The sequence below is a fragment of the Varanus komodoensis genome, unplaced genomic scaffold, assembly GCF_004798865.1.
Source record: "Varanus komodoensis strain SLA01 unplaced genomic scaffold, ASM479886v1 scaffold47, whole genome shotgun sequence".
In the NCBI taxonomy this organism is placed as follows: domain Eukaryota; kingdom Metazoa; phylum Chordata; class Lepidosauria; order Squamata; family Varanidae; genus Varanus; species Varanus komodoensis.
Genome location: NW_025336045.1, coordinates 7,837,639 through 7,851,506, shown reverse-complemented (window position 1 = coordinate 7,851,506; position 13,868 = coordinate 7,837,639). Strand labels below are relative to the sequence as shown.

Sequence of the window (13,868 nt, the reverse complement as noted above, 5' to 3'; positions counted from 1 at the left end):
AGAAGGAACACTTCGAATTCCTCGACCACGGCACCCGGTTTCTTGCCAATGAACTTCTGGCAAGGGATGGGTTGCACCTCATGAGGATGGGAAAAAGGTCCTTTGGAGATGCTCTAGCGAGCTTCATCCGGAAGACTTTAAACTGAGCCGGGGGGGGGGGGGTTCAGGCCCCCCAGAAAGGTGTCTGCACTGGACAAGTGTGGGGAGAGGATCAGGGCTCTGGGAGCAGGGTTTTAGAGGTACTGCAGGGACTGAAAGGACTCCTACAGAGAGGGGCCAGGTATCAGGGAGGATGGGAGGAAGGAGGAGGCTGGGAACTCCAAGGAAAGGAAGTGGTGGAAAGGAGTTGAGGTGCATGAACACTAATGCTAGGAGCATGGGTAATAAGCAGGAAGAGCTTGAAGCTCTCCTGGGAATAGGAGGGTATGACCTGGTGGGAATCACAGAAACTTGGTGGGATGAAAGACAAGACTGGAATGTGAACATAAAGGGGTATCACCTTTTTAGAAAGGACAGGAAGGGAAAGAGGGGTGGGGGCGTGGCTTTATACGTCAGGGAAGGGATAGGATGCAGTGAGATAGAATGCAGCACAGATGGGGATTTGGTAGAGGCAGTGTGGGTGAAACTTAGGGGTTTTGACAGGGAAAGAGACCTGACAGTGGGGGTATGTTATTGCCCTCCAGGTCAACTTGAGACCCTGGATGATGTCCTGACAGGCCAGATTCTAAGGATATCTCGGGGGAGAGACACAGGGAAATTTCAATCTTCCAGATATTAGTTGGGAGACTCACTCAGCAGTGACAGCCAGGTCACATCGCTTCCTAGAAGCTATAGAGGGAGAGTGTTTACACAGAGGGTCTGACAGGAGACCGGGGGGGGGGGCATCCTTGACTTGGTCTTGACCAATAGAGAGGAGCTGATAAATTATGTATGGATTAGGGGAGCTCTGGATGCAAGTGATCACTCCATCCTTTGCTTTGAGATCAGGGGACTGGGGACATGCAGCAGGTCGAACACTAGAAGCTGGGACTTCAAGAGGGCCAACTTTGGCCAACTGAAGGCCAGACTGGGGATAGTCTCCTGGGATAGGTTACTGGAAGGTAAGCAAGTTGAGGAGGGGTGGATGGCACTCAAAAGGGAGGTTTTGGAGGCGCAAGCCTTGACGATACTAGTTAGTAAGGTGGGGAGGCGGAGGAGAGCACTGCTCAGTTTTGGGCCCCTTGTTACAGAAAGGATATAGCCATGTTGGAGTCAGTGCAGCATAGGGCCACAAGGTTGGTGGCCGGTTTGCAGGGGATGGGGTATGAGGCGAGACTGAGGGAACTGGGTCTCTTCAGCCTGGAGGAGACTCAGACGGGATCTGTTGGCGACATACAGGTGTATGAGGGGATGCCACACAGAGGTGGGTAGAGGCCTGTTCTCCCCTGCAGAGGAAGGCAGGACGTGCTCCAATGAAGCAAAGCTCAGTTCCATTTAGATACCAGGAAGCACTTCCTGACCATTCGGACCCCGAGGGTGAGGAATGGGCTTCCACGAGAGGTCATTGAGGCCCCATCGGTGAGGGTGTTCAAGGATAGGCTAGACATACACATGGTGGGGATGTCGTGAGCAGAGATGGCTGGAGCCAGGGTTCAGACTAGATAGCCCAGGAGGCCCCTTCTGCCTTGCTCTGTTTCTATGTTATTTTCATCATTTCACTGAGGAAGTAAGAGAAGAAATAATGTACCCCTTTGAGCTTTGTCCTCCTTATATTCCATCTTAGAATTATTTGCAGGGATGCCAACACCCTTTGTCCCACCATTTCAGTACTTTGGCTTGACCCTGGAACAGAACCAGAGGGAGGGACAAGTAAAGAGGAACAGCTTTTCTTCTTTATACATTAATAGCCATCACTCATTTCCATAAGGAGGAAGAAGTTGTATGCTGAATGTAGGAATAATATGGCAGTGGGGCAAAATACTCTGCAGCTAGCCCCAAAGTGTGTTTGACGTGGGTTTCTAGAGGAAGATATTGGCAAAATATCTGAGCATGATTGTCCATAACATCTCTAATATTAAAGTTTCGTGTGTGTGTGTGTGTGTGTGTGTGTGTGTGTGTGTGTGAGAGAGAGAGAGAGAGAGAGAGAGAGAGAGAGAGAGAGAGAGAGAGAGAGAGAGAGAGAGAGAGAGAGTGTGTGTGTGTGTGTGTGTTCAGGTAAGAAATAGTTGCCACATTACATACCAGTGCAGGATGTAATTACTAAGAAAGGTGATGATGGTACAACAGGTATCTATTTAGAGTCACATTGCTCATTGCACTGAGCTGCATAATTGGCCATTAGAAACCCTAACAAATGTTAGACGTACCTTTATGCCGGTCATGTTTTTTCCTGAGGACTTGCAAGTTTTCTTCTGGCACTGGGTCATCGCTCTGTCAAAAATATTTTTTAATTGCATAATTATATGTATTATCCAGCATACTAATGGCAATGCTGATACTTTCTGGTTCTATACCCCATACTTCCATCCATTTTTAATAAAATCCACCACAGATTCTCTGTGTTTGTGCTCAGGGGATTAGTTTATGGTATTTGCATGAAGGGTAGTCAAGCTGCAGCACTGAGAATCCCATTCCACCTGCACTGTTTCTGTTATATTTGTAGGATCCACTGCTTGTGAATAGGGGTTTTTACATTTCTAAAAGTCACCCTGGAAGAATGTGCAAATACTCATTTCAGAATTGGGAAAATTAAGTGGAGCTTCCTTCTGAGAACAGCAAAATCCTGGTTGTACAAGGGGTAGATTCCACAAAAGCACAGCACAAAAATATACTGTAATTTATTTATTGTGTTTCTCTCTGCCTTTATACTATCCATTGTACCCTAGATAAGATCTGGACTACAATTCCCCAAATCTTTCCACTGTCTGTGTTGGCTGGGGCTAATGGCAGTTCTTCTCCAAAACATCTGGAAAGTACCAGGTAGCCACCTCGGATTATATCCTATGGCAAATATAGGATATAATCCTATGGCTGCAGCTGATGCATCCTCCTCCTTTCCACTAAGGAATTCATGACGACACACATGGTTCTTTCCAACCAGTGAGGTAGGTTAGGCTAGCAGTAGGCAGGACCAAGATTAGCAGGAAAGCTTCCTGAGTGAGGATCTGGGCTTGGGTCTCCTCGGTCCAGGTCCAGCATTCTAATCACTGTACCTTCACAGTATCCCCCCCCCCCATTTTTTAAAAGGTAAACATGAGAAGAGAGGTGCTAAGAAGAACCAAGACAGGTATTCTTTGAGTGATCATCTATGCACTATCACAGGTGAGTTCTATGCCTACGGAGAGCAAACTCCAGGATCCTTTTAGTACTCTAAGAAAGGAGCGGGCCCTCCTGCCCACTCTTCTTGTAAGAAGAGATGTGACTTCCTGCACATGCCTTAAGCAGCATCTTTGCCTTCTGTTCCTTTATAACCTCAGTGAATTATGTCCTTTCTGAAAATGAGAAACACCTGTAAAATGCAAGAACAGCAGGTTGCTGCATTGCACAGATGGCTATTTGAAGCATGCAAGTTACTGGCTATTGGCTTGTATTTCTTTTGCATGGTCTCTAGGATGACACGCATGTGAAACTGGCTGGTCTCTTATAGTCTCTTCTCTCAAGAATGCTAGGTATGACCAGAGCATGGTGCTTCCTAAAGGGAGGCAGAGGTGATCACACTGCAGCTTTGCATAAGCAGAGTAAGAATCCCACTGGAAAAGGCAGTGGAAGTAGCTATGTTTCTGATGGAAAGCAGCACGATGGCAATTGCACTGTTACACTGTAATGAAGGATCACAGCTGCAACCACCAAGAAGAAGAACCTTTTGGGGAAGATGAGGTGAAACTTCTTGAGATCACAGCAGCAGAGAGAAAAATAGCAACCTTGCTGAAGACAATTGTCCTGAAGACACTATACCCTGTAAATGTTTAATGTATCATCTTCAAGGGATACAAGAAAACGGATTGTCATGACAGAAACGGGAAGTTCATTGGGATAAAAAAGAAATACCAAGAAGAATGGGGTCATAATACCTGGAACAAGGTGTGGCAGCCATCCCTGCTGATGCATCTTGCACAAGCATTTTATGTGGACAGCTGTGAAAGATTTTGTGCATACCTTGGCTCAGTCATCAATTCAAAGGGAAATTGCTGACAAGAAATTTGAAGACTGAGACTTGGAAGGGCAGCAATGAATAAACTAGAAAAGATAATCAGCTGTAAGGGTGAGACCAAGGTTAAGATTATGCACATCATTATATTCCCAATCACTATGTAAGAGTGTGAACACTGGACAGTGAAGAAAGCTTCCAGGAAGAGAATTGATGCATTTGAAACACGGTGCTGGAGAAATGATTTGTGAATATCCAGTACTGACAGAAAACAAGTGGGTACTAGATAAAATCATGCCAGATCTTTCCTTAGAAGCAAAAATGACAAAACTGAGGCTGTCATAGTTTGGGCATGTTATGAGAAGGCAAAATTCCCTCAAGAGGACAGTTGTCTTCTAGGGAGAGTCAAAAGCAGAAGAAGAAAAAGAAGACCAAATATGAGATGGGCTGATTGCATAAAGGAAGCCATAGCCTTGAACTTAAAACAGCTAAGCAGGGATGTCATCAATAGGACATTCAGGAGAGCTTTCATTCATAAGGACACCATAAACAGGAGATGACTTGACGGCAGATAACAACAACAACAGATAAAGCATTGGTGGGGTGGGGTGGGGTGGGGCAGCTGATAAGAACTGGCACATGTCCACAGTCCAAACCTCATGCCCTCCCAACTCTGGCATGCCTCTTTTTTCCTACTCCAAGGCTCAGTTGCAACCTTGGCAAAGGAGCTGGTGCAGTTCTTTCTGCACCAGCTATGAAGGGGACAGAGCAGAGCTGGAACTCTGAATAATCCTATGCCCTCCCAGATAATGGTCCACCCAGGAACACTTATAAGAGCATGCACTCCATGGAAGTAAGGAACAGTGTTTCTGGGACAGCTTAGTTTTCCTCTTCTTATAGTGGGGCAGCAAGGTAAAAATAGGAGGAGGAAAGCATGGACTATGGACTGTGACTGCTAGGAAGTGAAGTGGAAACACAACCAAAGATGCAGAATTGTGGAGGTTGAGTTTCTGCATTCTCAGACATAGAGTGTTAGAGGAGAACAACACACTAGCTATAAATGCATATGATTCTGATCGCTACTGCTATTAAAGTACAACAGCTTTGATAAAGGACAATTTAGAACTGAGAGGCCTGAGCAAGAAGTGCTCTCCCACCTTGGAGTTCCAGAAGCATATTGCATATTGCACAGGGAATTTTGACAGGGAGTGGAAGATGTGATGTGAGGAGATGTGGCAGAAAAGCAGCTGGGGCAGAAAGGGCACAGATACACACAGGTCACTTTTCTGTCCTAAACTGAAGCTGATTTGACCGAACAGAAACAGCTGTTGTTTTATGTGTGTATAATGTGTGACAAACTGGAACTTTGGTTCTTGGATGTTAGAAACGTATTTTAAATAAAATAAAATTTAAAAAGTCCTTTGATCAAAACTTTTCTAGAATGTTTTCAGTCACAAAAGTATTTCTGGAATGACCCTTAAAAGTTTCACTGACATATTATTAACACTTAGCCCTGAGTGCTGTGGCCCTTTTTATATTCCTTTTATAGATGTTTAATTTGTTGTGTTTTAATAAGTTTTTAATGTGTTTTATTTTGTTTTAATATGTTTATGTGCTGTAAGCTGCCTAGGAAGGCCTCAGCAGTTATAGGCAACCCATACATACATGTATAAATAAATAAATAAATAAATATTAACATTTATTTAATTGAAGTCTTCAGAAATACAGCCCACAGTGGCAGCCATGGTCACTGCCAGCACAGTCCGATGCAGAAAGAAAGGTCACTGAGATCAGTGAAGCTTATTCCCCAGCAAGTATGCCTACAACTGCAGCTTTGGTCATATCAAGCTTAGTATCTTTATCTCCAAAGATTCAGCACCAAACATCTTGTTAGCACTAGATGAAACTTTATGTGGCAGCAATGCTAGTGTTACTGTCAGAAAGCAATATGAGCTAGAACACAACGAAACTAGCCCTGTTTTGGATACCCTGAGAATTCTGCCTTACAAGCGTTGGAATGCATATGTGCCTGATGTCATGAGGAAGCTGGTGCACTGTGGCTTCTTAAAGGACTTGATGGTGCCTTACTGGAAGATTTAAGCACTGAAAAGGAGGCAAGTGTTTAGCTCTTCATTACCATTTTTTTCCTAGTGGATGATGATTTCATTAGGACTGGGGGCCTTTCCCTCTTATTGTCTTCACCTAGAAATCAAAGCCAACATACACTTTATCATACAATTTCCTCAGTAAGTTAGTGCAAAATCAACAGTTATAAAGATAGGCCAGAACTGTTCCAGCTCTTGACACTTCAGGAGGGCACATCAGCACAAAATTGGTTCTAAATCAACAGAGCCTGTCAGAAATACTTTTACACTTCTCTTAAAAGTCACCATAGGAAGGACTTGGAACCATCTAACAAACACACAGCACTGCAAAATTGAGATTTAGGGAATTTCACCCCCTACAGAACACACCTCTCTGTTTTCATATTCTTTAAATTACTTAGTTGTATGCTTATTTTCAAAGGTAGCATAAGCCTTTTCTTTGCTGGTCTTACTCCTTGTAGCGTGACGATTCTGCCACAGCAGCCTAAGAGTGTTCCAGTATTACTGGCTTCCAACTTCCCTTTTCCTCTCTGCACTCTTAGGAGGCATGTCAAGGAGCTACCTAGTCCTCCCACTCCGGCATCTAATGAAACCTCACTTTGGGTTTATTTCATTTTAAATACTGTATTTCCATTTCCTCTTTTCTGCCACAGAAGACACCATGTTCACACTGAGACTCTCTTTGACATTCATGTACCTAAAACTCTCCTTTGTCCTCGTTTATAAAGACTTGTCTTTAAACTGTGGCTCTTGTTTCTACTTCCTGTGGATTTCTAATGACGTGCATTCTATTATTCTTCTGAGGCTGGGAACTGAAACAAGAAGGAGTTCATACCCTTTGGTGTAGCTTCCGAAAGACCATGGAACAGATTATCAAGCATACTCTTGGGCAGTTGGTATGGCTGCCTTACCAACTTAAGTTAAATTGTCTGCCATCAAAGATCAGAGTATTTTGAGAAAAGGAAATTATCTGCAAGCTGCTGGTGGTAGCAGAAGGCTATGAAAGGCAGATGGCTTACCTGTAACTGTCGTTCTTTGAGTGGTCATCCATGCATTCACACCTATGGGCTTGCCATGGAGCGCAAGGCCTCGATAGGAGTAAACTTCCAAAGCTCAGTGCCATGGAGTGGGTGGGAGTCCGGCATGCCCCCTATGCAGGTAGCGGGGGGTGGGGGGCTTTCGCCCAGTCCCTCAGTTGCCTGAAGACCACGCTGTCCCAGGCATGCGAGGGATCCGAGAAACCTGTGAAGGATACAGCGGTGACTGCACCCTGCCCGAGCCCATGCCGGGCTAGAAGCTGATGATAGCCAGCGGGGTGGAGGGTGGGTTGTGTGAATGCATGGATGACCACTCAAAGAATGACAGTTACAGGTAAGCAACCTGCCTTTCTTCTTTGTGATTTCCATGCAATCACACCTACGGGCAACTAGCAAAGGAGGAGGGGCTATCATCACGGAAAAATTGAAGTTCCAAAGGCACAGTCCTGTTTGACATGGATGTCTAGCTGGTAGTGGCGGATGAAGGTTCAGGGCATGGAACACGTCGCAGCCTTCCAGACTTTTTGGAGTGAGATACCAGCTAGCAGTGCAGTGAATGAGGCTTGAGTACGTGTGGAGTGAGTGCGTGGCAGTCCATTAGCGGAATTTTTGCCATCTTGTAGGCAAGAGACAAGGTGCTGGAGACCTACTTAGGAAGTCTTTGGCTGGAGACAGGTTCACCAACTCTGGGATCTCAGAGCAGCGGAAAGGCTCAGTCTGGGCTCTGTAGAAGGTGAGGGCCCTCCTGACACTGAGGAGGTGGAGGGTGGCCTCGATGAGGGTGGATGGGTTGGGGAAGAAGGTGGGAAGGACAACATCCTGGTTGACATGGAAAGGGGACGTCACCTTGGGGGCAAAGCGTGGGTCAGGGTGGAGGATGACCTTGTCCTTGTGAAACGTGGTGAAGGGGGTGTTGATCTGCAGGGCAGCTAGTTCACTGGCACAGCGAGCAGATGCGGTAGCTGCCAGGAACACAGTCTTCCAGGAGAGAAGGTGGAGGTCTGACATGGCCATGGGCTCGAAGAACCTCCTCGTGAGGGATTGTAAAACCACAGAGAGGCTCCAGGGGGGAGTGCGAGGTCAGCCAGGTGGAGCCAAGTTCCAGATGCCCCTAAGAAAGTGGCTTGCCAGGGGGTAGGCAAACACCGAGGACCCTTGGATGGGGGGGGGTGAAAGTGAGAGATGGCTGCTAGGTGGACCTTGATAGAGGAGGGGGAGACCCCCACGGCAAAGCAGGACTGTAGGTATACCATGATGTCGTCAATGGAGTTGGAGGGGGGCTCAGGGCCCTGTGCTGCAGCTGAGGCTGCGAAGCCTCTCCGCTTTGCCAGGTAGAATTGGCACGTGGAGGGCTTTAGGGCGGTATGTAGGATGGCACTGACTACCAGGGGGAGGGAGCCATAAAGGTTGGTCGGGGTGATCTTCCAGGCCGTCAGGCGGAGGGTCCTGAAGTCGGGGTGCAGGACCCTGCCCTGGTCCTGTGAGAGCAGGTTTGGGAGGGAGGGCAGGTGGTAGAACCTGTTCCCTGACAGGCAAAGGAGAAGGGGGACCAGGGTTATCTTGGACACCAAGGAGTGACGAGGATGCAGCTGATCCTGTGTCTCTGGAGCTTGGCCACCACCCTGGTGATCAGGGGAAAGGGAGGGAAAGCATAGAGGAAGTTCTCCTCCCACCTGAGGAGAAAGTTGTTCCCCAGGGACCCCCTGCCCTGTCCTGCTCTGGAGCAGAACAGGTCACATTTGGTATTCTTGGGAGTGGCAAAGAGATCGATCTTGGGGTGCCCCCATTTGTCGCACACTGTGCAAAAAGTGGAGGCTTCCAGCTCCCACTCGTGTGGGTGAGCAGCGCAGCACATCCACTAGGGTGTTGAGGCGCCCTGCCACATGAACAGCTATGATGACAATGCCCTTCTGGAGGCACCAGTGCCCGGTGGAGGTCAACAGAGTCACAAAACAGGCGGGGTACGTTCCCCCTTGTTTGTTCAGGTAGTACATGACAGTGGTGTTGTCTGTGGCTACCTGAACGTGGTGCCCTGACAGGGTGTCTTGGAAGGACATGAGGGCCTTCTGGACTGCCAGTATCTCCAGCATGTTGATGTGGAGCGGGGCCTCGCTCTGGTCCCAGTGTCCTTGTGTGTGCACGTCTGGGGAGTGGGCGCCCCAGCCTGTGTTGGACGCGTTGGTGGTGACAGTCATGGATGGCTGGAGCAGGGGCGGGAGGGCATGCCTGTTGTGAGGTTGGTGGCGCCGCTCTACCAGCAGAGGGTCTCCCTGACCGCCGTGGGTGGGGCTGGGGGGGAGTTCTGTGGAGATCTTCGTCCCACACGAAGGCTTCCATGAACCATAGCTGGAGAGGTCTCATGTGGAGCCTTGCGAGCTGCAGCACTGATACTGTGGCAGCCATGAGGCCCAGCAGCTTCTGGATGGTGTGGGCACTAGAGAGAGGTGCGGCCCTGATGGACGTGGCTGGTGAGGCGAGGGTTTCTGCTCTTGGCTGAGGTAGGAAGGCTTTGGCAAGGGTAGCGTCCAGGCAAACCCCTATGAAGAGTGTGGACTGTGTGGGGGAGCCCAAGGTCCTGTAGGAGGTGGCGTGTGGTAGCTAGGCCACACAACAGGTCCTCCCTGGAGGGGGCCACGAGAAGCCGGTCATCCAGGTATGGAAAGATCTGGACACCCTGGAGCCTGAGGTGGGCACAGACGACTGCCACACATTTGGTGAATATGCGGGGAGCTGTGGCAAGGCCAAAAGGGAGGACGCAGAACTGGAAGACCTGCTTGTCAGTTTGGAAACACAGGAAGTGCCTCTGTTTTGGGTGGATGGAAATAGGCATCCTTTAGGACGATGGAGGTGAACCAGTCTCCTTGGTTAATGAGAGGGAGGATGCCCTGGAGTGCGACCATTCCAAATTTTTTGGGGATGATGAACTTGTTCACTGCCCTTAGGTCCAGGATAGGCCTTAGAGTCCAGTCCCATTTGGGTACTGTGAAGTACCTGAAGCCCCTGCGGGCTGACGGGGGACACACGCTCCATCGCCCCTTTATCCAGCAGGGCCTGGACTTCTGCCTGAAGGGTGGGAGATGGTGTAGTGGTCTTGACATGACCAAGAAGCAGTAGAGTATCAAATTCAATCTTGCACCCCAACTGAATGATGGCTAGAACCCAGGAGTCAGAGGAAATGGCCTCCCAAGCTGAGAGGTACTGTGCTAGTTGGTCTGTGAAGCAGGTTGCAGGGGGGGCGGGGCTGCCTGGACTAGAACATCAACGCCTGCGCCTGGTATCCTGGCGCTTCAGTGGGAGCCTCTGGTGGGGTTGAGAGTCCCGGTTCTTGTTGGCAAATGGCACTCTGGGGTGCGTGGAACAGTCAGGCAACGGGCGGTGGCTGGGGGTCATGGGGGTTCCGTGCCATCTCCTTTGCACTGAGCTCTGGCCAAAGCCCATGCACTTGGCAGTGGTGTGAGCTTTATGGAGGGAGTCCATATTTCCATCTGCATGTGCATTAAAGAGGCCTTCGCCATCGAAGGGCAGGTCCTCAAACCCTGGAAGGGGGGGGCCTGGTGTGTCTGTCGGCTCCGTGGTGAGGCAGCATCGCCCGCGGGTGCCAGAAGCAAATGGCAGTCCCTTGAAGGGGTGGAAGTACAGGTGGTAGTCCCCACCATAGGGATGGCGGCCAGACCCCGTGCTGGCAGCGTCTCAGGCATGGGCGGTGATGCCGAGGGGCACGTGTCCGGAGAATCCAGGACAAGGACCAAGGACCGGCGTCCATGGGCAGTCCTGGGTGACTTCTGGTGCCGGGGGGCAGGCTCCTTTGTGGTGTAGCACCTCTTACTCTTTGCTGGAGTCGCAGTGCCAGAGGGGCCCTCACCTGGCGGGGCTGCTCTGCGGGGCTTGGAAGTGCCCTCAGCGGAGGGGGGGAGCTGTTGGCCCTGGAGGGGTCAATGGTCGTAAGAGCCCTCTGCCATGAGGCCTGCCGGAGGCGCATGGCCCGCTGCTGCAGCATCTGTTTTTTTAAAGGCCTGGCAGTGCAGGCAGGTCTCTACAATGCGCCCCTTGCCAAGGCAGGGGAGGCACTTGGGATGCCCGTTGTTGGCGGGTATTCAGGCTGCGCAGAAGGCGCAGCGGCGTAGGGAGGAATCAACCATGTGGTTCAAAAAGGAATGCACATGGTGGAGGGAAAACGGGAGGAGGAGAAATCCCAGAGGGGTTTTCACAGGATGGGACGGAGAGAGAGAGGTGGCAGGCTTCTCTTTCCAGGGATTGGTAAGTAAAGGTGCGATTTTTTATTTTTTAGAAAGAGAAGAGAGAAAAAAGGAAAAAAGAAAAGCAATGGAGAACCAGGAGAGTGGAGCAAGCGGAAGGTTCAATCTGAGGTGGCTCAAAGCACGGTCGAAAAGGAACTGAGGTACTGGGCGGGAGCCCCCCCTCCCACCTTTATGCTACCTGTGTAGGGGGTGGGGGTGGGGCTTCTGCCCACTCTGTGGCGCCAAGCTTTGGAAGTTTGCTCTGACTGAGGCCTTGCACTCCACGGCAAGCGCATAGGACCATAAAGAAGAAGGGTTTTGTTTTAGTTTTTGACAAGCAAGACAAAGAAGTGCCATTTGTTGAGTCCCAGCCATAAAGCGTCACCACTGGAAGCTATTCAATATTAAAATTAGAGAAATCGGTATTGACTCAGCAGGGACTCACTTCCATTGATGCTTTGCCTCCAACAAAACCGCCCTGCTAAGTTTTCATTGGTGTATTATGGCACTCTTGAGTTGTTCAGGGTCTAGATAAAAATATACTTTGTATCTAAGAGCACTGTGTAACCTTATGTGCACAATTGTTTGATAGATGGTTTCAATAATAGGGGCTGTGAGCATGCAAGTCTCCAATACACCTGCTCAAAATAGCTGTTTAAGGCATGGCAGAACCATCAGAAGGAAAGCAACGTACAACTGAATTGTAGTGGCAGAGGCAGTGAGCAAAGCACCCCCTTTCTTGAGAGCAACTGGAACGAAAATAAAGATTAGACCGGCAGGGAGGACTCTGTTGCTGTCAACTACCAGACCCAAAAGATTCTGCTTGGGGCGGCATAAAAATGTTCTAATAAATAAAAATAAATAAATAAAATAGTTGCAGATCCATTGCCAGGAGCAGAAACACATACACACAACTATGCCTCAAAAAGAAACTTACCATAAAAACTGGCCTTCTTGCCTGGAGCATGGTTGGGACAAAACACTCTAACACAGTGGAAAGAAGACGAGAAAAATGCAATTGTATTAATACGGAATGAATGGAATTATTAGCAAAACAAATACAAAGGCAATGTGACTAGTAGGGAAAGGCATTCATTCTGGAGGAACAAGGTTCCACACTTGTGGGTTCGTATCCTGCGAGGAGCAGGACTCAGAGTGCTTGGCAAGCTAGGTGATGAGGTGAGCGCCTCGCCTCACCCAGGAGGCAGGCTCTAACACTTCTTTATTTGCGTGTGAGATACCTATTTCTATACCGCTACCTGTTTTGAAAAATCCCTAAGTGGTTTGTGTATATTCAAATAACATTCAAACCATTTGTATTAAAACCATATTTAAAATACAATTTTGAAAATTCCCATTACAACCATAAGGAAAAGCAATATTTGCTACAGTACCAGAGCAGTGCATTGGAGAGTCATGGTGGATTATAAGCTCGGTGAATCAATGCATTTGCGGGAGCCATGTTAAAGATGTCACATTTTCTGCCTCCCAAACTTCACAAAGGAGTTTTCTTCACAGGATGGATGAGTGACATTTTGATGATTTTGAAATGACAGCAAGCCCTCCTCTGATGATCTTAAACATCAGTTGCTCAAAAGGGCTTTCTGCTGGCAGGTAACAGCAAATGAGGCAGTGGGCTCAATGCTTTCTCTCAGCCAGTAATCTCCACTCTGCTCAGCTCTTCAGTTGTTTCTTTAAGGGGAAAGGCATTCCCCCACCCAAAGACTGGACTAGAGGAATAGTCCAGTCAATCCTATAGATCGTTACCTGGGGGTGCCAAGAAAGCAACTTTAAACAAGCAAACCAAAAATTAAAAAAAAAAAATGAAGGGAACTAAGAGAGGAGAAAACACCCCAAAGAGTCCTACATACTGCCCTCATGTAAACTCCTCTAGGTGCCCCTTTCAAATAAGGTGTGGCAAGTATCCACTGCAGGCCTTTTCAGGTGTGGCATCCTCCCCAGACTGGTTTGCATGATTTTGTAGATCTTTCAGCATCAGCAAATACCTTTTTATTTTCTTAGGCATTCTAGTTCTTTAGCTTTGTTTTTAAATTTGTGTGTATTTTCAGATATTTCTCTGTTACTGCTTTTTACTCTAGTTTTACTTATTATTTTAATATGAAAAGGTTCTAATGACTTCATAGTGTACTTTAGGAGTTTAGTTTTTGTGAACCACTCAGAATGCTTTGACTATTGAGCCAAACAGAAATATCATACATGCCAGACAGAAACCTTAGCATGGGTAAATTCTGTGGTCAAGAGTGAGGGTTGCAGTGAGAGGGTAGAGTATCTTTTGTAAGTCATGGAGAAGAAGACTAGTAAGTAATTTTCTTTTATCCTCTGATCGTGGAAGCATTCCAGA

General features: G+C 48.1%; 1 protein-coding gene across 3 annotated transcripts in view; it reads right to left on the bottom strand.

The window, feature by feature from the left end:
* Positions 1 to 13,868, bottom strand: part of PHF11 (PHD finger protein 11) — a 62,166-nt gene that overhangs the window by 22,430 nt on the left and 25,868 nt on the right. For all 3 annotated transcript variants that reach the window (XM_044445229.1, XM_044445228.1, XM_044445230.1), the window contains 3 exons: positions 12,444 to 12,490; positions 6,264 to 6,328; positions 2,346 to 2,409 (listed from right to left, as the gene is read on the bottom strand). In XM_044445229.1, coding sequence (XP_044301164.1) covers positions 2,346 to 2,409; positions 6,264 to 6,328; positions 12,444 to 12,490 — 176 coding nt within the window. The remainder of the gene's footprint in view (positions 1 to 2,345; positions 2,410 to 6,263; positions 6,329 to 12,443; positions 12,491 to 13,868) is intronic.